This window comes from Amia ocellicauda, chromosome 4 (genome assembly GCF_036373705.1).
Source record: "Amia ocellicauda isolate fAmiCal2 chromosome 4, fAmiCal2.hap1, whole genome shotgun sequence".
Classification (NCBI taxonomy): Eukaryota; Metazoa; Chordata; class Actinopteri; order Amiiformes; family Amiidae; genus Amia; species Amia ocellicauda.
In genome coordinates, this window is record NC_089853.1 from 49,051,677 (window position 1) to 49,074,952 (window position 23,276).

Here is a 23,276-nt window from a genome sequence, read left to right on the forward strand (position 1 = left end):
AGAACCAGACCTGTGACACAGAGGCACCGCCAGAACACTCGCTGCCCTGCTCAGGAAACGTTTACCCCCACAATACCTTGACACCTATAAATAGATTTAAAAAGAAAACATGAATGCATTTCATATTTTCTCTCTGTAGAGCGGCCTTCCAGATGGCGGCCACACTGTACAACCTGGTCCTCACTGTGGAGGCAGACAACAGCCTCCTTTCCATGCTGCTGTTCTTCAAAAGCCAGCCCCAGGCCCAGCTGCTGACCTCCCTCCTCCGTCCCCAAGGCCGTGCTGCTGGAGGCTCAGCCTGAGGGCTTCACGGAGGAAGAGGAGATGCAGATCTGGACCTCAAGGGTTTGGCAGAAGCACATGGACTCTCAGAGCAACTCCCAGTGTTTAACTTCTAGTTTTGACCATTGCTTTTGCTTCTTCGACCTTGCCAGTTGGATTACCTCTCTTGTATAGTTTGCCTGATTGCCCGACCTCCTGCTAGTCTCTTGACCTGGATTTATGGATTAGTTTTGAAATAGTGATTGCTGGCCCCAGACCTTCTGCCTGTTTTCTGACCTTGTCTTCCTCTCTGCTATTGGATCCTTCACCCCTGTCCGCCCAGGCGTAACAGCCTGTTTGGGGCAGTAAACAGAAAAAGCTTAGTTTTTGTGTGATGTTTGTGTGATGTCTGCTCCTATTTTAAAATTAATTTTCCAGAATGTCTTCCTAAACAAATCTCTAATAAAAGAGGAATATATATATATATATATATATATATATATATATATATGGTTCTTGTTTTCCATCTTTGTCATTTCATTTTCATGAACTGGTTTGATTACAAATACATCCAACTATGTGCCTACAACCTGATTTTTAAAGGGGAATTTAAAAAGGTTTGTATTTTAAAAAGTTTACAGTTCATTACACACCCTGCATTTTATTTGCATGTGTGTGGGGAGGGTGGGGACTGAACTAGCCTGATATACTTGTTATGCCATCCTGTGTAGTACTTTGACCCCCTGTCCAGTTATTTTAAGCACTGTTAATGTTAATCTATTGAACATGTTGTTAAAAAGTATCTGGCATTTTCATATCTCAAAAGTGGCAACCTTAGTTGCAATCAAGGGGTGCAGGGGGCATGACTCCAACATGTGACCTATGGATTTTTATCTTTCAGTACTTGTTCGGGAATCCTGTATTTTATCTTGTGAAATATATATATACTACCTAAGTATTTTTTTGTGTATGTGATTGTAGTTGGTTTTGTATATAAAGGACACTTTTCTTACTGCCTCCAGGCGTGTTTCAGAATTGCAGTCAAAAGTACTATAGTACACTAATGTTATACTTGGCACTACAAACACATTGCAACAGTAAATAATGAAGTAGTTTAATTTTCATCAATGGCATTGTGTTCTAAATATGAATGCACTTGATCATACATGTATATATTAATTATTCATATTATTAGAATCACAATTATAACAACAACAAATAGCAAGAGTCTTAATCCAATCTATGACAAATGCACCCTCACACTGTCATATTATTATTCAATTTCTTAGCAGACACCCTTATCCAGGGTGACTTACAATTTTCACGTTACATCACATTTTATCAGTTTAAACAGCTGGGCATTTATTGAAGCAATCTAGGTAAAGTACAACACCTCAAGGGTACAACAGCAGTGTCCCTCAGCTGCGATTAAACTCATGACCCTGTGCTCCAGAGCCCTAACCACTACTCCACACATCCACTTGCAAGAACAGGGTCATTGCACTAAACACTTGAGCATTCTTTATGTATCTAATAATTAATTCCTTTACAAAAACAGTGTGTAGAGGAGGGACTTTTGAAGCCATAGGATGTATTCCCACTGGTTTGTACTCTAAGGTCTCAGGCCACTTTAACTGCCTGTGTGCATTTACATACACAATCATTAGGTTACTTGCAGCTGCCCTGCCAAAACAAGTCTTGTTCATGCAATTCCCTACTTACAGAGGACACAGTGTCCTCGTTGGTCCCATGGGGTGATGTCTTGTTTTAGGCAACACATGTGCTTTGTCTTCCACATGTTTCACTCCTCACTGTCTGCTTTGTCAGAACCCTTGCCCTGCTATCTCTGGATTCTACCTCGGCATGCATTTTACATTATGGCTTATATATTTATATGTGGATTACTAATATATGCCTATTTGTACTAATATGTCCCTGCACTAATAGCTGATTTAGTTTAAAATGTCCATGTAGACTGTACAAACAATGAAGAAAGCCTACCCTTAAATAACCACCTGTAGCTGTTATATTTCCCAAGCGATACTGAGGGGGAGGTGGTTCTTAAAGTGATAGATAAATAAATAAACAAAGAAGTAAATACATAAATAAGCAGTTCTGTGATAGACTGCAACACTGACAGGTCCGTAAAGCACGACGTCACACGCACCCCGAGCGTCGAATGTCCGCGCGCTCCCTCTCGCGGCAGAGCTACGTCACTGGAAGCAGTTGAGAGTCACGTGATGACGTTGCCAACATGGCGGCGCAGTGCTGAGGTAGCATCCCGTACGGCTCCACTCTCCTTGTGGAGTTCAATTCATTTATCCGTTTCTAATTGCGCAGCTCCGTTGACAATGAAGATTTGAATCGCGTCGAGAAATGCAACAGCAAGAGGAAAGCAACAAAACCAAGAGCATGTTCCTGTCACGGGCTCTAGAGAAAATCCTATCCGATAAGGAGGTGAAACGAACTCAACACAGTCAACTAAGGAAAGCCTGTCAGGTGGCACTAGGTAAGAAATCAGCTCCCAGTTGATTAAATAACTTCTCATGTGTGCTTTAACATGCCTTTAACCTCCTGTTTAACGAGGGTGTTGAAGATATTTGTACAGTGACAGCCCATCCTGTAGTGTTGTCAATGAGGGTGTGTAGGGCCTGCTGCCAATGCAGTGTTGTAATAAGATACTGCATCCAATTTTAACATTTTTCTACATCTTTTGCAGTCCAACTGGTCGTTTTATTAAAATGTGGTTGTAGTATTTCAAGCGAAACTTTCTGCTACTGTGTGATATTAATAAGGTGCTTATTGTGACCATTCGTAATGTGTAAATTGTAGGACTAAACAGCTTTCTGATCTACTATACGAATACATGTTTTTTATGTATTGCCTGATTTAGTAAAGTTTTCGAATGCATTTCAAATAAAACGTGAATATGCGGTTATTGGTCTGCACAGCACTGACACACGGCTTGTGTGTTGGATGGCTGCTGTCAGGTAACTGCCCCCAATGAAACATGAAGCACATCCGTGTCATGATACGGTGCTAGGTAGTACGTGGCGATTCAAGTTAGTTTAGATGATGTCACACATTGACGTAGGCTTCACATTCTTTGGGACACATTGCTTTGAAGTCAGTGTCCCGCATTCAATAAAACCTACCGAACTAACCAAACTACTATAACCACTGCATTGATCTGTATAATTGAACAAGTAACTTGAAATTCCAGCTGGTGTCGGCTGCACTTCCGCCTCAGTGACGTCAGGCTGTGCATGTGGTTGCTCGCTGCTGGGGACGGTGTAGGCAGGTGTAATGAGACGGTGTAACACCCTTGTTTGTGTTACTTTTTTTGTCGTTAGATGTGCATTCTCGATTTTTGAAAGGGGAAATAATGCAATGTATCAGAAATGTCCTTCGCAATCTCAGGGTATTGTGACAGATCAATCCACAAAGTAAAAGGTTCTGTTGTGTCATCGTGATTTTCTTTTCTTTTTCTTTTCATTTTTTTTTTACCCAGGATGAGGTGTGTATATATCTACAAACATTAGCCTAAATAGACTGATTAGACCATAACTTCTCTCTTGCCTTTTTTATATAGTGCCAGCATTTAAGAGAGAATTAAAGAAACAATTTGAAAATAAAATTGTTGTAATTATAAAGCTAATCTGATTATCCCAATAACCCATTCATGTGTCTAAATGTAGTCTGAGACAAAATGTTAATTTCATTACAATGTCAATCCATTGCTCATAGTTTGAAGTTTCCTGAGAAAGCAATTTTCTTTTGATAGCTTTTTTACTAGATACCGAAAAAATACCTAAGTTGTATCTCGTTCTGTTCTCAAATGCCTCACCTCCCAAATACATTGATAAAAAAACATATAATGGAACATCAGAAAGTGTTCATTGTTTAAAAGCTGTATTCAAGCAGTGCTGAATACATTGGTGTATATTTGGGCAAGAAAAGAAAATGTGTGTGAGAGTTTCTAGCTGTTCCCCACAAGATCTCCAACATTGTGAAGTTATCTTTCTGTTGTGCTTGTAGTTTAGGACTGATAAAAAAGTGAGTTATATTTTTCTAGACATATTCTCTCAAACTTTGAATTAGTGGAGCTCTTTTGACATTTACATATTCCTTCCCATTGTTCATTGTACATTAATTTATTTTCACTTTACTCCGTTAATTTTTTAAATATTGTTGATTCTTGTTTAATGTCCTGAATACTGTAATGTAATTTACATACGGATTCATTCTGATATTTATTGTGCTTATCAACAAAGTAATATCACAGATGTCATTACCATTTGACCCAGTTTTCCTAGTTTTTATATATTTATCTAAATATTGTCATACTTGGAGGTATTGGAAGAAACAATGACATTTTTAAATTTAAAGTTGCTTGTTACCTCTCAAATTGACCCAACCATATCATTGAGCATATAGCAGTAATAACCCCAACCCCCCCACCCCAACAAAAGAAAAAAAGTATACTGAGCACGGTGGAAATCTGACTCCAAATAGTATGTATGGTACTTCAGTTTATTTAGGTCCTTTGTCAATGATTAATCTCCAAAAGCTGCTTGTATTGAAAATCAATGTATTATTGAGGTCTCTGTCTTTCCATCTTGCAACATAACCAGAGTTACACCAACATACCAGAGGTCTCAGCTGGGCAGTAACAAGTCTGGAGACGGGGCAGTGCCAATCCAACCCTTTTCTTAGATAGCTGATGTGTTTTAAATCTGACTCTTGGATTTTTGCCATTCCAAATAAATCTTGAAATGAGTCTATTCCTCTCACTAAACTGTCCCATCAGGACCTGTATAGGCAATGTTTTAAATGTAAAGCAGCCTCTGCAAAACATTCATTTTACCAGCCTTCACTCTAGAACTTAAAGACAAGCGGAGCAAATTCCACCTTACAATATCCTCTTTAATTCTTAAGGTCTAGGTTTATAATTTAGATTAAATAATTTTGAGAGGTCTTTTGATAAGTGTATTTAATAGATGTCGACTGCCACTTCAGATTAGGCCTATATTTTTCCTTCAATTGGGCTGATGGGCTAAAGTTATATGATAACATTTCAGTTTTTACCTGAACATTTCAGTCTATATCCCCCCAGACCTTACCAAACTCCTCCAAGAGAATCAACAACAAGGGACTCAGCAGGTTGTTCCATGTATATAGAACATCTGCATGAAGTGCAATTTTATGATGTTGTCCATTTAATTGTATACCTTTAGTAGATGGAGTCTGTCTTATCCATTCTGCAAGTGGTTCAGCATACAAGGATAACAAAAGAGGGGACAGAGGGCAGGGACCTCTTCCCAGTTTGAATCTGTCTGAAACACAGCCATTCATTTGAATTTGTCCATGTACGAGTATATTGTTTGAATTATTTTAATTAATTTGTCATTACAACCAAATCACTCTAGTGTTGATATGGGAATACCCAGCTCAACCCTATCAAAAGCCTTTTCTGAATCAAGACTAACCTTTATCTCACTCATCTTGCTTGTATGTGATTCATTATATGTAGTGTTTGCCTGATGTTACCCTGTGTTTATCTATTTAAAATAAAGGCTGTTTGATCTAAGTTTTTATTAGTTGAGGTAAAATATAATCTTGTCTCTTGGCTATAATTGAAGTATAGCCTATATCTTGTAGTCCGTGCAGAGGATGGAAATTGGATGAAAAGAACACCATTTAGTCTGGTCCTTTCCCTACTGTGGAATTACAGGAATAATGACTTCCCTGCAGGAAACAGATGGCAGATCGCAGCATAGAGAATACTAGATCTCTGAACACTTTCTCAAATTCATTGAGGAAGCCATCAGCCCCTGAGGATTTATTACATTTAAGATATGATATAGCATTATTAATTTCCCCAGTAGTGATTAATCTTGTCAACTCTGCATTTTGTTCCACACTTAAGTTAGGTAAATTTAGAGAATTAAACCAGGAAATCAGTATTTTGTCAGTTCGGTTTCTCCGGTTGTGCATAGTTGTATAGTACTCAATGAAGGTTGTTCTAATGTCCTCTAGTTCCCTTGGTTTTTGGGTCTTGTCATTTATTAATTGTAGCCCTGGCCTGTTGTTTATGTAATCTTCTTGCTAATATATTCCTCGATTTAGTTCCAGATTCATAAAGTTTTTGTTCTAAAACTTTTAATTCAGATTGTACTTCAGTCATTTTGGACTTTTTTAATTTTTTTCTATGGGAAGTAATCACAATAAGTTTTCTTCTGAAGACAGATTTACCTGTATCCTCCAGAGTTCTTCCTCCATAAAGTTTTCTGCTTTTAACATTTAAATCTAAAGTGAAAAGCTAAGTGAAAAATATGTGCAGTGCAATTAAACTGCCACAAACCTACAATGTTAACCCATCTAAAAGCCAAACACCCTTCTGCGAAGCTAGCAGTGACAGGAAATGAAAGGGGAGCAACAAACATTAATATTACTAAATACATACATAGCCAGCTATTGCCAATAGGTGATAACTCGTTTATTATTGTATTATGTATTATTATTCACAATAGTTTTGAGAGTTGAAAGTTATGTTTTGGTGTTTCCTGCTGCTATATTGCTGTATTACCGGTTTCTCTTCAAATTTTGTATTGTGAAGTGCAAAAAACTAAAAATCAATATGTGACCTTTGCACTGTGTAATTTTTCACAGGTTCTTGTTGAATATGAGTCACCTTCAGTAAAGGCTTCAGACAAATATAAGAATATTTATTATCAGATCTGATAGTTACTGTACCACCCTGACATTACATCATTAATTATTAAATGATAAGCTATCCAGGGCAGACTGAACAGTATTCTGTATACAAAATTGATTGGAAAAAAGACTGAAATATTCAGTTGTATACAGTAACTCCTCAGGATCAGGATTGGAAAACTCAGATAGTGTTTTTAAATTACTTTTACTTTTAATTGTACATATTACTTCACACAGGTCTAGCTAATATATGTCAAATTCAGCTAATCTGACAACAAACCTTGAAGAATGCTAGTGCTACCAATACAAAACATGAAGATTCTGAAAGTATTATATATTATCATATGTTTTGTGACATTAGATGCAATAGACAGCTGCTCACAACACATTTAAAGGGTGTAGGTTTTATTATTGGCTTCATTGATTGCTGCACTCCTGAGGGAATGGGGGATGGAATATTGTGCCATTCCTGCAGCACAATTTTGAGTGCAATCAGAACTTTGCTGTTTGCAGTCTCTTACCTGTTCCCTCAAACTCCTCTTATTTTTCAAAATAATGTTTTGTTTTTTGCACCTACAAATAGTAATACCTCTATCAGATGCGATTTAGACTACTGCCTGTCTTATTCTTTCTCTAATAGTTATTTTGCAAAATCCGTTCCTTATGTTTGTATTGTTATACATCTATAAATACTTATTTAAACATTGTAGAATACTATTATTTTGACTTACAGATTTTGGTATTAGTCTTTGAACACTGCTTAAACATTAAACAAATGTTATGGTAATATAATACTCCAGTGCCATGAAGCAACATTCTTTCAGTTTCCAAATACATTTCAAAGCTATGGTGCAGATAATTGTTTGTTTGTGTTGGTGTTCATGTAAGAAATGTCTTGTTCTTTGTGGGTAGAAACATGGCAAACAACAAGAAGGAGAATGTCTGTGTTAATGTTACAACACGCTTGCAGCATTTAAGTTGGTTTCATTGTTTTGTTGTAAAACCATAAAAAACTTCAACCCAGATTTAAATAAATAATTTAACCCATATGATAATGACGTATAACAATTAAAATGTTCAAGGCAGTGTCCTTGACAAATATGCTATCCCTCTGACAAGCATGAACACTACTATTGTTACTAGTTTAGTAATTTAAGAACATAAGAAAGTTTACAAACGAGAGGAGGCCATTCGACCCATCGTGCTTGTTTGGTGTTCATTAATATCTAAGTGATCCAAGGATCCTATCCAGTCTATTTTTAAATGTTCCCAAACTTTCAGCTTCTACCACATCGCTGGGTAGTTTATTCCAGATTGTGACTACTCTCTGTGTAAAGAAGTGTCTCCTGTTTTCTGTTTTGAATGCCTTGAAGCCCAATTTCCATTTGTGTCCCCGGGTGCGTGTCCCCCTGCTGATCTGGAAAAGCTCCTCTGGTTTGATGTGGTCGATGCCTTTCATGATTTTGAAGACTTGGATCAAGTCCCCACGTAGTCTCCTCTGTTCCAGGGTGAAAAGGTTCAGTTCCCTCCGTCTCTCCAAGTAGGACTTTCCCTTCAGACCTGGAATAAGTCTGGTTGCTCTCCTCTGAACTGCCTCTAGAGCAGCAATATCCTTCTTGAAGTGTGGTGCCCAGAACTGTACACAGTATTCCAGATGAGGTCTAACTAGCACATTGTACAGTCTTAACATTACTTTCCTTGTTTTAAATTCTACACTTTTAACAATATACCCTAGCATTCTGTTTGCCTTTTTTATTGCCTCCCCACATTGCTTGGATGGAGAAAGACCTAGGAGTCTATGTGGACTCCTCACTTTCTCATGCGTTACTTCATCTAGATCTGTACCTCCCATAGTGTAATTATAGTGGACATTTTTGTTACCTGCATGTATTACCTTGCACTTGTCCACATTGAATTTAATTTGCCAGGTGTCAGCCCACAACTGAATATTATCTAAGTCCCTCTGAATAGCCTGTGCTGCCAAGATTGTATCTGCTGAGCCACCTATTTTAGTACATTTGACAAGTTTGCTAACTATCCCAGAGTCCAGATCATTAATATAGATTAGAAAAAGCACAGGCCCTAGTACTGATCCCTGTGGAACTCCATTAACAACCTCACTCCAGCTAGAAGCAACTCCTCTAATCGACACCCTCGGTTTCCTATACATTAGCCAGTTCATAATCCATCTACTTACATTACCCTGAATGCCTACAGCTTCCAATTTGAGGATCAGTCTTTGGTGTGGAACCTTATCAAAAGCTTTTTGGAAATCTAAGTATATCATATCATATGCTTTCACGTGATCCACAGCTGCAGTTGCATGTTCAAAGAATTCTAATAAATTAGTAAGACACAATCTGCCTCGTCTAAACCCATGTTGACTATCTCCAAGAATATGGTTTTCATTAAGATGCTCCTCTATCTTCTGTCTAATAATTTTTTCCAACATTTTACAAGTGATGCAGGTGAGACTGATTGGTCTGTAATTTCCTGGCTCAGTTTTGTCCCCTTTCTTGTGCATTGGTATGACTTTTGCTGTCTTCCAGTTAGTGGGCACATCCCCTATTCTAAGTGTCATTTGGAATAATTTAGTTATCGGCCTATAAATAATTTCCCTCATTTCTTTAAGTACTGTTGGAAATATCACATCTGGCCCAGGTGATTTGTTTGTTTTTAATTCTGCTAGTCCCTTTAGTACCTCCTCCTCATTTATCCTGCTCTCTCTTAGGGTTTGACTGGACTGATTGTCAACCTGTGGCATGTCATCTGTTTTTTCTTTTGTAAAAACCTCTGTGAAATACTAATTTGGAACATTTGCCACATCTTGTTCTTTTTCCAAGATACCTCCATTTTTGCCCTTTATCTGTTTCACTTCCTCCTTTATTGACCGCTTGCTGTTGTAATATTGAAAAAAGCTCTTTGCATTGGTTTTAGCTCCAAGAGCTACGTTTCTTTCTATTTCCCTCTTTGCTTTCCTGATCCCTTTCTTAAGATCTCTTTGCAGCTCAACATATTCTATGTATTTTGTTTCGTCACCATCCCTTTTGTATGCACTATACAACATTTTCTTTCTCTTGATATTTTTTTGCATACCTCTATTAAACCATTTTGGCCAGTGTTTTTTGGTCCTCAATTTGCTAAGTTTTGGTACAAATTGCTCCTGAGCCTCAAGTAGTATATTCTTAAAATATACCCATCCATTTTCAACTGACTCTGTATCCAATGGGCTCCAGTCTACCTCTTCTAAGTGCCGTCTCATACCTTCAAGGTTTGCTTTTCTAAAATTGTAGACCATTGTTTTAGACTTGGACCTTATTTTTTGAAAGAATGCCTCAAAGCTAACCATATTGTGATCACAATTTGCCATTGGTTCTCTAACTACTGTCCCCCTGACTCTATCTTGGTCATTTGAAAAGATCAAGTCAATACATGCACTGTCTCTGGTTGGTTCCCTGACAAATTGAGTTAGAAAGCAGTCATTTACCATCTCAACCATTTCTATTTCTGCTTCTGTAGTCTCCACTGGGCTTTTCCATTCTAAGTTTGGGAAATTGAAATCCCCAATTATAACAGCCACATCCTTGCTACATGCAGTCCTGATTACACTGTACAATGCAGCATATTTCTGAATATCTGAGTTTGGTGGCCTGTAACACACTCCTACCGCTAATCCTCCAGATCTTTTGTTCAAAAGTTTCACCCACAAAGATTCTGTTCCGTTACTGGGATCTAATACAAGTTCTTCTGCCTCAATGTCATTTTTCACATATAATGCTACCCCACCCCCTCTTTGATTTTGCCTGTCTCTCCTAAACTGTGTGTATCCTTCCAACTTGTATTCATCCCCATCATTTTCTGTAAGCCATGTTTCTGTCACTCCTACAACATCATAGTCACATGCTAGCACTGTGGCTTCCAAGTCTAACATCTTGTTCCTTATACTCCTGGCATTGAGGTACAAACATTTCAGGACTTTCCTACTGGCAGTTTCCCTTGGTTTTCTTTCCTTAGTGGAACATCTCCCATTGCCAGAGCTCCCTGCCCCCCTGGTTCCTAGTTAAATGATTCTCAATTTCACTGCACATACGCTCTCCCAATGCATTAGCCTCCCTTCTGTTTAGATGTAGACCGTCCGGTTTGTACAGGTCCCATCTATCCCAGAAGAAAGACCAATGCTCCTTAAACCTAAACCGCTCTTCCCTACACCAAGCTTTCAACCACGTGTTAAACTTTCTAATCTCTGCCTATCTCCCTGGCCTGGCACGTGGTACCGGAAGTATTTCAGAGAAAACAGATAGTTATCTTCATACCTATTAAACAGAATGGTTTCACGTGACCTCAAATCAATTAAGCATCTGTACTTTTCTTGTTTTTCCCCCCCAATTCCATGGCATTTTCAAATATTGGTAAAAACTATGCTATTTATGAAAATACATGACCATATCATCGAATAAATGAAAAGTCCAAAAACAAATCCATTACAATTACAAGCTTTTGAAGTACCCTGATGTCAGAAGGAAAAAAGGTTGTAATCTGTCTCGGGGAGATGACCTTTTTATTAAAAAAAATATATATATATATTTTGCCTACATAAAATTCCTGCTTTAAATATGTAAAAAGATGTTTCTTCAGAGCAGCACCTTTAGCAATTGGATTTTATGGTTTGAACCTTTCCTTTCATTGGACAAACTGTTGAGTTGAACAAATGCAAAATGTTTTTAATGTATAGGAATCCGTAACAGAAGGAACCAGTCTTTTTTGTATACCCTCTTAATTATAGAATCACCTGCTTGTAATTTTTTATATTAAACATTTCAGACCTCCAATACAGTACTGCATCACTACTTGTAAACAGTAGTAACGAATTAGAGTTGTGACATATTCATAACCTGGTATTGTTTCCCACCCCCTTATGTTATATTCTGCACTGCATTCGTTTTCTACATGCTCAAAATAAATACTATTATAAAACAAAATATTTGGCCCCCATTCAGCCCCTTTGGTTCAACTTAAATAAATCATAGTTTTGTTTTAGGTGTGAAGAAGCTTTTAGGTTTAGGCCTATGTGTCATTGTTGTGTGTGGAAGTATGGGTTTAAGATCTCTGCATTGCTAGCTGCAAGTGTCATTTCTTAAGAAATTGGGGGGGAAAAGGAGGGACAGTTCTTATGAGGGAGGGGCAAAATACCAAACTCTGTGCAGCATTGCTGACAGACCTGTAGCCCTCTCAATGACTTGACAATGGACAATGGACTGACAATGGAGGATGTTCTCTAATTTCCCAAGATGCTGCATACCTTTCAGCTGTATTGATGTTTTGTAGAAAGATGCATATTAACATTTTAGCGTTAAGTTAAATGTACAAAATGAGGTCATAATAGCTCTATTGTTGTAGTGGTTAAAGTTAAAGCAGGTGTACAATATAGTAACACTTACAAATACTTCAATTATGTTTAGATGTTTGTATTTCCTCCAGGGATTTAAACATGAAGTGCAGCTCCCTGTATAAAACCTTAATCCTTTTAAATCCAGGTTCTTAATCAAATCCTTCCCATAATATAGATGATCTCAATGTGTTTTTAAAATTATCACTTATGCTCATGCGTTTCAACATATTTGTTGTCTTCTGAGACTTGAAACCTGTGACGTCCTCAAGGACCAAATGAAAGGATCCAAGTGCAGGCTTAGATATGAAGCAGATAATCTGATAAGGGCAAAATGAGAGAGAGATAACAAGGACAATCCAAGGTCAATCGATCAGGCAAACAGGCTAGTAGGGAGATCCAAAAAGGGGTAAACGAGAGAGAGTAGCAAAAGGTCAAATACATGGTTAAGCAAACAAGAAACAAGGCTCGGAATTGATCCAAAAGAGAATGCAAGACTTCGCAAAGAAGCTAGGAAACAGAGGGGTTTAAATACTGTGTAGCAAAGAGGGTTTGAACTAGGTGAATGAATGACTAACCAATGACGGGAGAGGAGGACAGAACAGGTGCACCTGGAAGGAAAGAATGGGGAAGAACTGGTTGAACTGGACAAAGGAAAGGAGAAGCACTAGAGTTAGTATTCGTGAGAGGGAGACCTCTGGTGGTGAACTAAGGTAGAAGCAGGGGAGACCGTGACAGAAACCAAGATATCTGGAATGGCATGCAAGCTTTTAAATAGGGGAAGCTGTCATTCTTTCTACTGTAATATTATTTTAGCTTAGTGAGCTCAAGACTTAATAAAGGTTCTTTGAATTGCATGTTTTTTTTTTAATTTATTGCTTAAGCCCCATTAATATGCAAATACAAGAAATAAGGCAACCTCGAACATATAATGGAAAAAGGAAATAGAGAATTACTGAGGAAGTTGCTTCATATTGAAATCTAAATCTATCATATCTAGTATATGTTTTCATAATTCAAAGCAAATCCTATTTAATTGTTCAAAATCTTCAATGTATTTGAGTTTTGAAAAACAATTTACATTAAAGATGTATATCAACATCTGTTCATCAGCAGAAATAATGCTCAGATGAATGTATTACCTTTATTAAGCAGTAATAAAGCTGCAGCCCTGTGTTATAGGCAATATCGTTAGGATTGACCAATAGGAAGGAATGCAATGTAAATTCTGACTAAAATTAACCAATAGAAATAAAATATATAATGTACAGTTTGATTAAATGTAAATGGAGAAACTTTTATTTACAAATCCTGAATTATAGCAAAGTGACACCTGCCAAACATTATCTGAAGGTCTTTGGGTTTTCTGAATAATTTTTTTTATTGTGATAATTAGGCCTTAGGCTGGGCGTTTATGGCCAAAATATTGTATCAGGGTATTTTTCAAATTTTTGACGGTATGACTTTTTTTTTTTTTTTTACAACAAAAAGGTCTAAATATATTTAGACTATTACCACAGAATGGCAACAAAATAGTGGTTTTAATGGCCATTTATACTGTTCTTAAAGCAACAATAATAGGACACAACTAACATTTGAATTACATTTCGCTGTTCTGTGTCAGTTGTCTTGAAACCAAATCATGTCCATACTATCAACAACGTCGCACCTTTCTTCGGGACAAATTCACTGGGGTCATTTTGCTGGGAAGTTTCATATGTAGAATTATAAGGGTCAAAATTAGTCAATTCGTAAATTAGTCAATTCATAAATCACTTCATTAATTTATTGTGCTGTTTACTAAGTGATCTTTCAATTTCATTTACAAAGTGAGCTTTCAATTTCATTTGCCAATTGAGCATTTATTTTCGGTAATTGGCTGGGGCAGCATTCATTCCAAAACGGTGATCAAGTTCGAGAAGTGCAGAATCACCGCAGCTAGTGCAGCTCTGAAAAGTTGCTGCGGAAGGTGAGATGTGGCTGTGAGATGATGCAAATAAAGAGGGATGTGTTAAATGAATGAAAATGAAAGGCGAAGGTCAACACAATGAATCTCTGAACAGCGTTGTCAACACCATAGTTATAGAATCCTAGATCGACGATTCAGCTTTATTAAATAATGGCAGTGCTTTCATAAATAATTACGTAAATTATTTTAATGAGTATTATTTAAATCTATGATGCACAATAAAGTTGTAACTTAAATTAATTGACAATTCCATTTTTTTTAAAAATAAAAACTAAATATAAAAATGACAAATTAAGTGATCCAATTACATCGATTTCTGCAGGGTTTGTGAAGAAAGGCTGTCAGGTTCTTGTAATGCAGATTTGCACAGTTCTTCGCAGATCTAAAGAATCCCACTGATCCCATTGGTGGAGCCGTGCAGATCTGAGCTAAACGAATGTGGCCGGAGTTCTTTGATCAGATGCGTGTGGTGTCAGACAGAGCACCCAAAGCAGCCCGCTCAGCAGTTTGTGGGATACAGGAATGTTTATTGGTAGCTGAATGCTATGGCAGAATGACACATTTATTAGTACATTACAGTATGAAGGTATAGTAAAAGATCAAACCGGTTCGTAAATTAATTAGTATGCAGTTGCATCTTAAAACAATCAATGTCAATTGAAAAGCATTAACAATGCAGGCAATTAACATTAAGAAATAATACAAAAGGTTACAGAATAAAACTGAACCTAGTCAGTATCTAACTTGCCTAAATGGATACTTGCATCCTATGTATTATTATTGCTAATTATAATATTCATGTACAATGACGATAATGTTGCTATAATTACAATCCTTCTCAGGAGTATTCTATAGGAATATTAAAGGATTTAATTTAGGGTTACTGTGCACTCATTATTTAAGGGATTTCCAGACTAATACCTAACTTAACACTTCTCGATGTTCCAATTTACAGGGTAATGATGCCATGACAGATTAATTTTAATTTATGGCATCAATTTCTCTTATGTTATCAAAACAAAATACAATATTTTTTATTATTTATATATGTATATATATTTATTTATATATTTGCTCAGCAGAGTTAAATACCAGCCATAACATTATGACCACTGACAGGTGAAGTGAATAACACTGATAATCTCGTTATCATGGCACCTGTCAGTGTTTGGGATATATTAGGCAGCAAGTGAACATTTTGTCCTCAAAGTTGATGTGTTAGAAGCAGGAAAAATGGGCAACCGTAATGTAAGAGAATTTGGAAATGCTTGGTTTTTTAGTCAATCTAAATAAATAGTTGAACTGAAAACTCATAGGTCAATTGGTTTCTCTTTTAAGATTCTTTTTAGAGGGAAGATGCGGTCAAGTCACAGATGTGCAATAATCATTTATTTTGACAAAAATAGGAAACTAATATCATTCAATTATATTACTGAAAATAAGTAATATTAAGCTTCTGCTGGATTACAGTAAGAAACAGATAATACCCATTTTCTTTCTCCTCACAGTACAGCTTATAGGCCAGTCTGGTCAGGCAGGAAGCGGTGTGTCTCTCTCTGTCTCTCCTCTCCAGCTCTGTCTTGTGTCTCGTTGCAGGATTCAAATTCTCTTTGTTTTCCCTTTTATAAGGTTTCCTTCCAACCAATAGCATTTTGCCACCACCATGACTTGGGTGCTTTATGCTAAAGTAATTTAGAAGTGGGGGTCATTTTGAATTTGGCTAGGAGCCAATCAGAGGACAGGTCCCTTTTGGTCTCTGGTCATAAAGATAGGGTTACCAGGGCTACCAGGGCTACCAGGGAACTTAGATAAAAGGGAGGAGGTCTGTTTCCTCTACCAAACCAGATGATATAGAATTTCCCATAGAAAAATATATTCTAACAAATAATATCTTACAGTAAGGTTCTGAGCGACTTTGACAAGGGTCAAATTGTGATAGCTAGACAACTGGGTCAGTGCATCTCCAAAACTGCAGCTCTTGTGGGGTGTTCCCGGTCTGCAGTGGTCAGTACCTATCAAAAGTGGTCCAAGGAAGGAAAAGCAGTGAACTGGCGACAGGGTCATGGGCGTCCAAGGCTCACTGATGCACGTGGGGAGATCTCAATCCAATCGAGCATCTGTGGGATGTGCTGGACAAACAAGTCTGATCCATGGAGGCCCCACCTCACAACTTACAGGACTTAAAGGATCTGCTGCTAACGTCTTGGTGCCAGATACCACAGCACACCTTCAGAGGTCTAGTGGAGTCCATGCCTCGATGGGTCAGGGCTGTTTTGGCAGCAAAATGGGGACCTACACAATATTAGGCAGGTAATGCCATAATGTTATGGCTGATCGATGTATGTAATCATTTTTGCTGTATCAGTTTCTCTATTTCAGTTGACATGATTCGTCCACATGCAACTTCATTTTGCTGCTATGTAAAGTATGTATGGTAGTACATCGTGTTGTACTGCTTATGTTTCCTTGGTGAGTAACCTGTCTAGTTCCACCCAAGCCATTCTATACACAGCCAAATCTGTAGTGTTGAAATCCCAGTGTTGTTAATATAGTGTTAAAATCAGTGTTGTTTCAATACTAAAAAGATTCAGTTGACACATTCAGAGTTAAACCATATTGAGAGTCAGTGATAATACAGGGTGTCAAATTAAATAGTGTTGATTTTACACTGTACTGGTGTAAAACCAAAGAACTTACCATACCCACAATGCATTGTGGTAGCTTCCTGAATAATTGTTGTTTTATGGTTTTATTTTTTCCTAAATAATTGTATAAATGTTAATTATTGTACATTATTGTTTGAGGGTAAAATGTATCTTTACCCACCAATATATTTATATTTTTGTTGTACAATTTTTCTACCCTAAGTCAAACTCGTGTCTTTGAGTCAACCCCAAACCAGAATCTTTGTCTATTTAGTGAAAAGTAAATTGTTTATATACAGTGAGGGGAAAAAAGTATTTGATCCCCTGCTGATTTTGTACGTTTGCCCACTGACAAAGAAATGATCAGTCTATAATTTTAATGGAAGGTGTATTTTAACAGTGAGAGACAGAATAACAACAAAAAAATCCAGAAAAACGCATTTCAAAAAAGTTATAAATTGATTTGCATGTTAATGAGGGAAATAAGTATTTGATCCCCTATCAATCAGCAAGATTTCTGGCTCCCAGGTGTCCTTTATACAGGTAACGAGCTGAGATTAGGAGCACTCTCTTAAAGGGAGTGCTCCTAATCTCAGCTCGTTACCTGTATAAAAGACACCTGTCCACAGAAGCAATCAATCAATCAGATTCCAAACTCTCCACCATGGCCAAGACCAAGGAGCTGTCCAAGGATGTCAGGGACAAGATTGTAGACCTACACAAGGCTGGAATGGGTTACAAGACCATCACCAAGCAGTTTGGTGAGAAGGTGACAACAGTTGGTGCGATTATTCGCAAATGGAAGAAACACAAAATAACTGTCAGTCTCCCTCGGTCTGGGGCTCCATGCAAGATCTCACCTCGTGGAGTTTCAGTGATCATGAGAACGGTGAGGAATCAGCCCAGAACTACACGGGAGGATCTTGTTAATGATCTCAAGGCAGCTGGGACCATAGTCACCAAGTAAACAATTGGTAACACACTACGCCGTGAAGGACTGAAATCCTGCAGCGCCCACAAGGTCCCCCTGCTCAAGAAAGCACATGTACAGGCCCGTCTGAAGTTTGCCAACATCTGAATGGTTCAGAGGAGAACTGGGTGAAAGTGTTGTGGTCAGATGACACCAAAGTCGAGCTCTTTGGCATCAACTCAACTCGCCGTGTTTGGAGGAGGAGGAATGACCCCAAGAACACCATCCCCACCGTCAAACATGGAGGTGGAAACATTATGCTTTGGGGGTGTTTTTCTGCTAAGGGGACAGGACAACTGCACTGCATCAAAGGGATGATGGACGGGGCCATGTACCGTCAAATCTTGGGTGAGAACCTCCTTCCCTCAGCCAGGGCATTGAAAATGGGTCGTGGATGAGTATTCCAGCATGACAATGACCCAAAACACACAGCCAAGGCAACAAAGGATTGGCTCAAGAAGAAGCACATTAAGGTCCTGGAGTGGTCTAGCCAGTCTCCAGACCTTAATCCCATAGAAAATCTGTGGAGGGAGCTGAAGGTTCGAGTTCGAGCCAAACGTCAGCCTCGAAACCTTAATGACTTGGAGAGGATCTGCAAAGAGGAGTGGGACAAAATCCCTCCTGAGATGTGTGCAAACCTGGTGGCCAAGTAAAGGAAATGTCTGACCTCTGATTGCCAACGAGGGTTTTGCCACGAAGTACTAAGTCGAAGGGAACAAATACTTATTTCCCTCATTAACATGCAAATCAATTTATAATTTTTTTGAAATGCGATTTTATGGATTTTTATGGTTATTCTGTCTCTCACTGTTGAAATACACCTACCATTAAAATTATAGACTGACCATTCCTTTGTCAGTGGCAAACGTACAAAATCAGCATTTAATGGAGTAACACAATGAAAATGTTTTAACACTGAGGAGAGTAAAATTGTATAGTAGAATTAACACTGGTGAGAGTAGTGCAGTGTTAAAAAAAAAAAAATTAACACTTATAAGAGTTGCTTATTTAACTCCCTGAGGGCAGAACTTTTAACTCTGAGGCAGTGTAAAAATGCAAGCTCTGCTGAAAGTGTTAAGTTTACTCTGGTGAGTGTGGATTATATAAACAACAGTGTTAAATTCTAAAAAAAAGTGATGTTAATTCAACACTGGTGAATTTACTATGGTAATACCTAGATAACTAAATCAACAGAAGGGAATTAGTATTCCAAGTTACAAAGCAGGTCCTTAAAACAAACAAATGTATGTTCAACAGTTCTGAAAGGTGCAATTTACTTTACAAAACCCTGTTATGTCAATGCATTATTGACTTAATTAGCATACAGTAGCTGGACAGTGGGCATTGGACAGTAATAGTAATACTTTAGTAGTATAGTTTTTATACAACAAACCAGACATCAATCAAAATTCAGCTCTTAAAATACTAAACTAGAGTGACTGTTTCTTTAAAATAGCTTAAATGCGTCAAATGTAGATGTAGTGTATTTAGTTGTAGGTTGAGGGGCATTTTGTATTTGCCAGTATTACTGTAAAATCAGTTTGCTAAATTTTTTTATATATAAAAAAAGAAATATTTAACACATAAATGCTGTAAATGTGAAATGGAGCTGAAAAAACATCAGCTGAAATTGAATGTAATGGAGTACTTTTATTACTATTATTTTACTGCTCAAATTACCAATTGCATAAGTCTGCAGACTAGCGATGCATGATATTGGATTTTTGCCGATATTCCATATGCCGATATTTTCAAACTCATTTTGGCTGATTGCCGATGTCGATGCTGATACCGATATATACACATCTTTTTTTAAATGACTGAAGTAGAGGCTGCGGACAGATTTTTGCCGGTGCCTTTTTTTCTTGCCTACTTTTCAGAAACTCTTCGAGGTGTTCAGGATGACGGCTCTTAAGATGCATAATTAAATTGGTAGTGTTAAAGGAGTGTGATTTTACCCCTCCTCGCATCACTGTTGCTTTACAAGCATTGCAAATAGCAATTTTGTTGTCTGTTTCAGATACTTCAAAACACTTCCACACAGCATCATGGCGTGGGCGTAGTTAACGCGTCACCTTATCGGCCGTGAAATGTTTGTCTGCCCATGCCGATAATTAACTTCTTCAGTTTTTATCGGCAGATACGATATCATTGTGCATGTCTACTTCAGACATTTTGAATTAACTGACCAGATGCAAAAGTTACAATTGATCATGGTTTCTTAAGTTCTTAACATCTAATACTACTATTAATAGTCACTTTACTACTTACACGTATTTTAGGCTAGTAGTTCTAATAGAGCAAGGAGCTCTGAGTATCACAGGGGGAGTTGACATGCAGGGGTTTAAACTGTGAAGTGATGATGCGCTGGCAAGTTTGGCGTCAGTTATGTGGTCAAGAAAAAACATTCAGAGAACGACAGGGTCAAACCCAAATACCCAAGTAAATTCTGTTAAAATTAGGAAAAATGAAAAAGCACGCCCATTCCAAATATAAACAGTATTAACCTTATATATCCTTAAATGACCACATTATAGAAATGCAAGATTTAAAGGTAAAGTAATTTAACGATGGACGTTTCATTGTTAGTAATGTTGTATTTTATGTTAATAATGCACAAAGCTTTTTTTTCTATTCTCATTATGCTTGCAGTGTGGGTCTGTTGTGCACCATTAGGTACTTTACATTGTGTTGTAATCCTGCCTTTAAAACACTAATACAAAGTTTTAAAGCCGCAAGCCACAGCTGTACCGGTTTAATTTGAACACGCTGTCACATGACAGTCATGGATTCCGGGATGAAGTGTTGAAGTGTTATTCTCGCGCATGTAAACCAGGCATTTTCCTGCAAAACCCGCCCGAGAGCCACACTAGAACTACTGTGAGTGAGTTAAACACACACATCAACTCCACCATAGATGCCACCAACACTGAAAATACATTAACTTCGTAGGGTGGTACAGAAAGATACACTTCATCCTGTCTCGATACTGGTTAGTTTTTCACCAGAACAATGGGCTTTTCTTTTGTTTAATTATAGTTTCAGCAGAAATGTCTTTTTAATAGCAGAATCAATTTTATTTGTGAAGAATCACAAGCATCATTGATTCACACTCATATATTTTTTTTTATTTCATTGCCTGATTGGTCCATACTACATTGTGGAAAACCAACACTTACAACACAATACACTCTCTCACAAATATTTTATTTGTCCACAAGATGCCTTCATGTACATATAGAAATGTAGCAAAGTATTTTTGAATCAACCCCCCCCACCACGTATATTTGTAACTGGGTTTGTGCTTATCTTAAATAGCCCTTGAGATTGCTTCATTGTCGGAATTCTGCCAACATTCTGAAATCTCATGTCTGAAACAAATGCATTGACCCAGCTTACTATGCAAAAGTAGGCTGATCAAAACCGTTCCACACAACACTTGAGTGCTGTCCTGAACCATTTGCTGGTACTCTCTTCAGTATAGTACAATAGTCTGCTATTTTCACTGCAAGTTTTTGACTGCATTACCATAGCAACATGTAAACACTTAGTGCCTATTTCTCATTAAGAACTGAAAGCAAAAAGGCACATTAAGTTAATTATGTGAGCACATCATAATTAAAATAACTCAAATACCCCCAAAATCATTGAATGATAAAATAATCGAATAATTATCCCTGTACTGTAGTAAATTATTCTCCCTTTAAAGGGTTTCTGGTTAACCACTTCCACATTTTAAATTAATGTTAATCCCATAGTTACCATGCATGTTTTTTTAATAATCAAATACACAAATCTGAATACTTTAACTTGAGCCTGATCTGATATGCTGAAAGAAAACAAAATTCCAATGTTATCTTAAATTACCATTGAGAATTTAATGAATAACCTTCATGAACAAAACCAATCTGTTGAGCAATTCTGCTTTATACTAAAATGTTAATGCTATAGAAGTTTTTCTGGTTGTTTGGATGTAATGTTTACAAGAAGGATTTAAACCCCTTCCCTTTTTTTGTAAATTTTTTTAGAAATTATTGTTAATTCCAGCCACAATCTTATTCTGATTTTATCAACAAAGCCTGCTTTCAGTCCTTTCAACAGAGTTCGAGTTATTCTGGCACACATTTTGAACTTCACAGGATTTGTGTTTAAAGATTAATTAATGTAATCAATCAATACATATACATTGTGTTTTGTGTTTTATATTCTCCTGAAAACATTGTATTATCTATTGATATTTGATCTGTAATAATTCATCCTTTTTTCTTTTCAGATGAAATCAAAGCAGAACTGGAAAAACAAAGGTGTGTAGCTTTCTTTACTGATTTATTGTAATTTCTCTGATCTTCCAACAAACCCACTGGATTAATAAAATGAAAGTGGTTGTATAATTGGTAAAAGGACAATAATTTGAGTTTAGAGCACACATGCCCCTTTTCCACTGGTGTCTGTAAACTCTGGTGTTTCCACTGAGTGTTACAGTGGATGTGGCCGATCATAGCCAGTTGCTGTCAAAAGTGATCAACCCATCCACAAAGGAAATATGTAATTTTCAGCAATGTGTTTTTTTAATATGTGGGCCCACTGGAAATAGACATGCATTAAAACTATGCTGAAACATAGAATGTCTTGGTAATTTAACTTCAAATTTAACAGTAACTTTGTTTTATGAACTTAAATTCCTGCATATATATATATATATAAAAAAAAACATATCTCACATTACTTAATTTTCTGTTTTCTGAAGAGCTTCTAACAATGGCCTGCTCCGCATAAAGTTCATATAGGAGGTCCAGCCACTCCGGAAACAAGACAATCGTACAATGCAATGCAAGGCATCAGTCATTTCTAAGATATCTGTTGGTGCTTGCTTTAGCTTTCAAATCTGTGAGCTAAGATTTTTAAATGTAATTTACTGTGCCATCTGCATGATTCAGAGGCCTTTACAGATGTACACTGTCAGGGAATTTGAAAGCTATACTTGGTATCCAGGTATTTACATGGTGTGTGTAATATCATTTTCCTAACTGGCTGGAATAAGTCATGGGTGTATCATGAATTTGCCATCCTTGGCTTGTGACCTGAAAAGAATCAAAATTGCTTTTGCATTCCATTGATTTGTTTTTTGTCAACAGGTGGGTTATTTCACAACATTGACAACATCCCCCACCATTGTTGCTTTGAGATCAGTTATATTAGGGCAGAGTGGGGCATTGATCAGGAAGGAAAATTGGCAAGTTTTCTATGATGTAAAGTAATAATACAGTACAGGTACAGCACAGAATTCGTTTTATTTATTTTTCAAGAGCCTGTAAATGTGTACCTTAT

At 37.2% G+C, this 23,276-nt stretch overlaps 1 protein-coding gene across 1 annotated transcript in view; it reads left to right on the top strand.

The window, feature by feature from the left end:
• Positions 1-2,505: 2,505 nt before the first annotated feature.
• Positions 2,506-23,276, top strand: part of arfgef2 (ADP-ribosylation factor guanine nucleotide-exchange factor 2 (brefeldin A-inhibited)) — a 74,665-nt gene continuing 53,894 nt past the window's right edge. The window contains exons 1-2 of the mRNA XM_066702668.1: positions 2,506-2,770; positions 22,222-22,252. Coding sequence (XP_066558765.1) covers positions 2,638-2,770; positions 22,222-22,252 — 164 coding nt within the window. The 5' untranslated portion in view covers positions 2,506-2,637. The remainder of the gene's footprint in view (positions 2,771-22,221; positions 22,253-23,276) is intronic.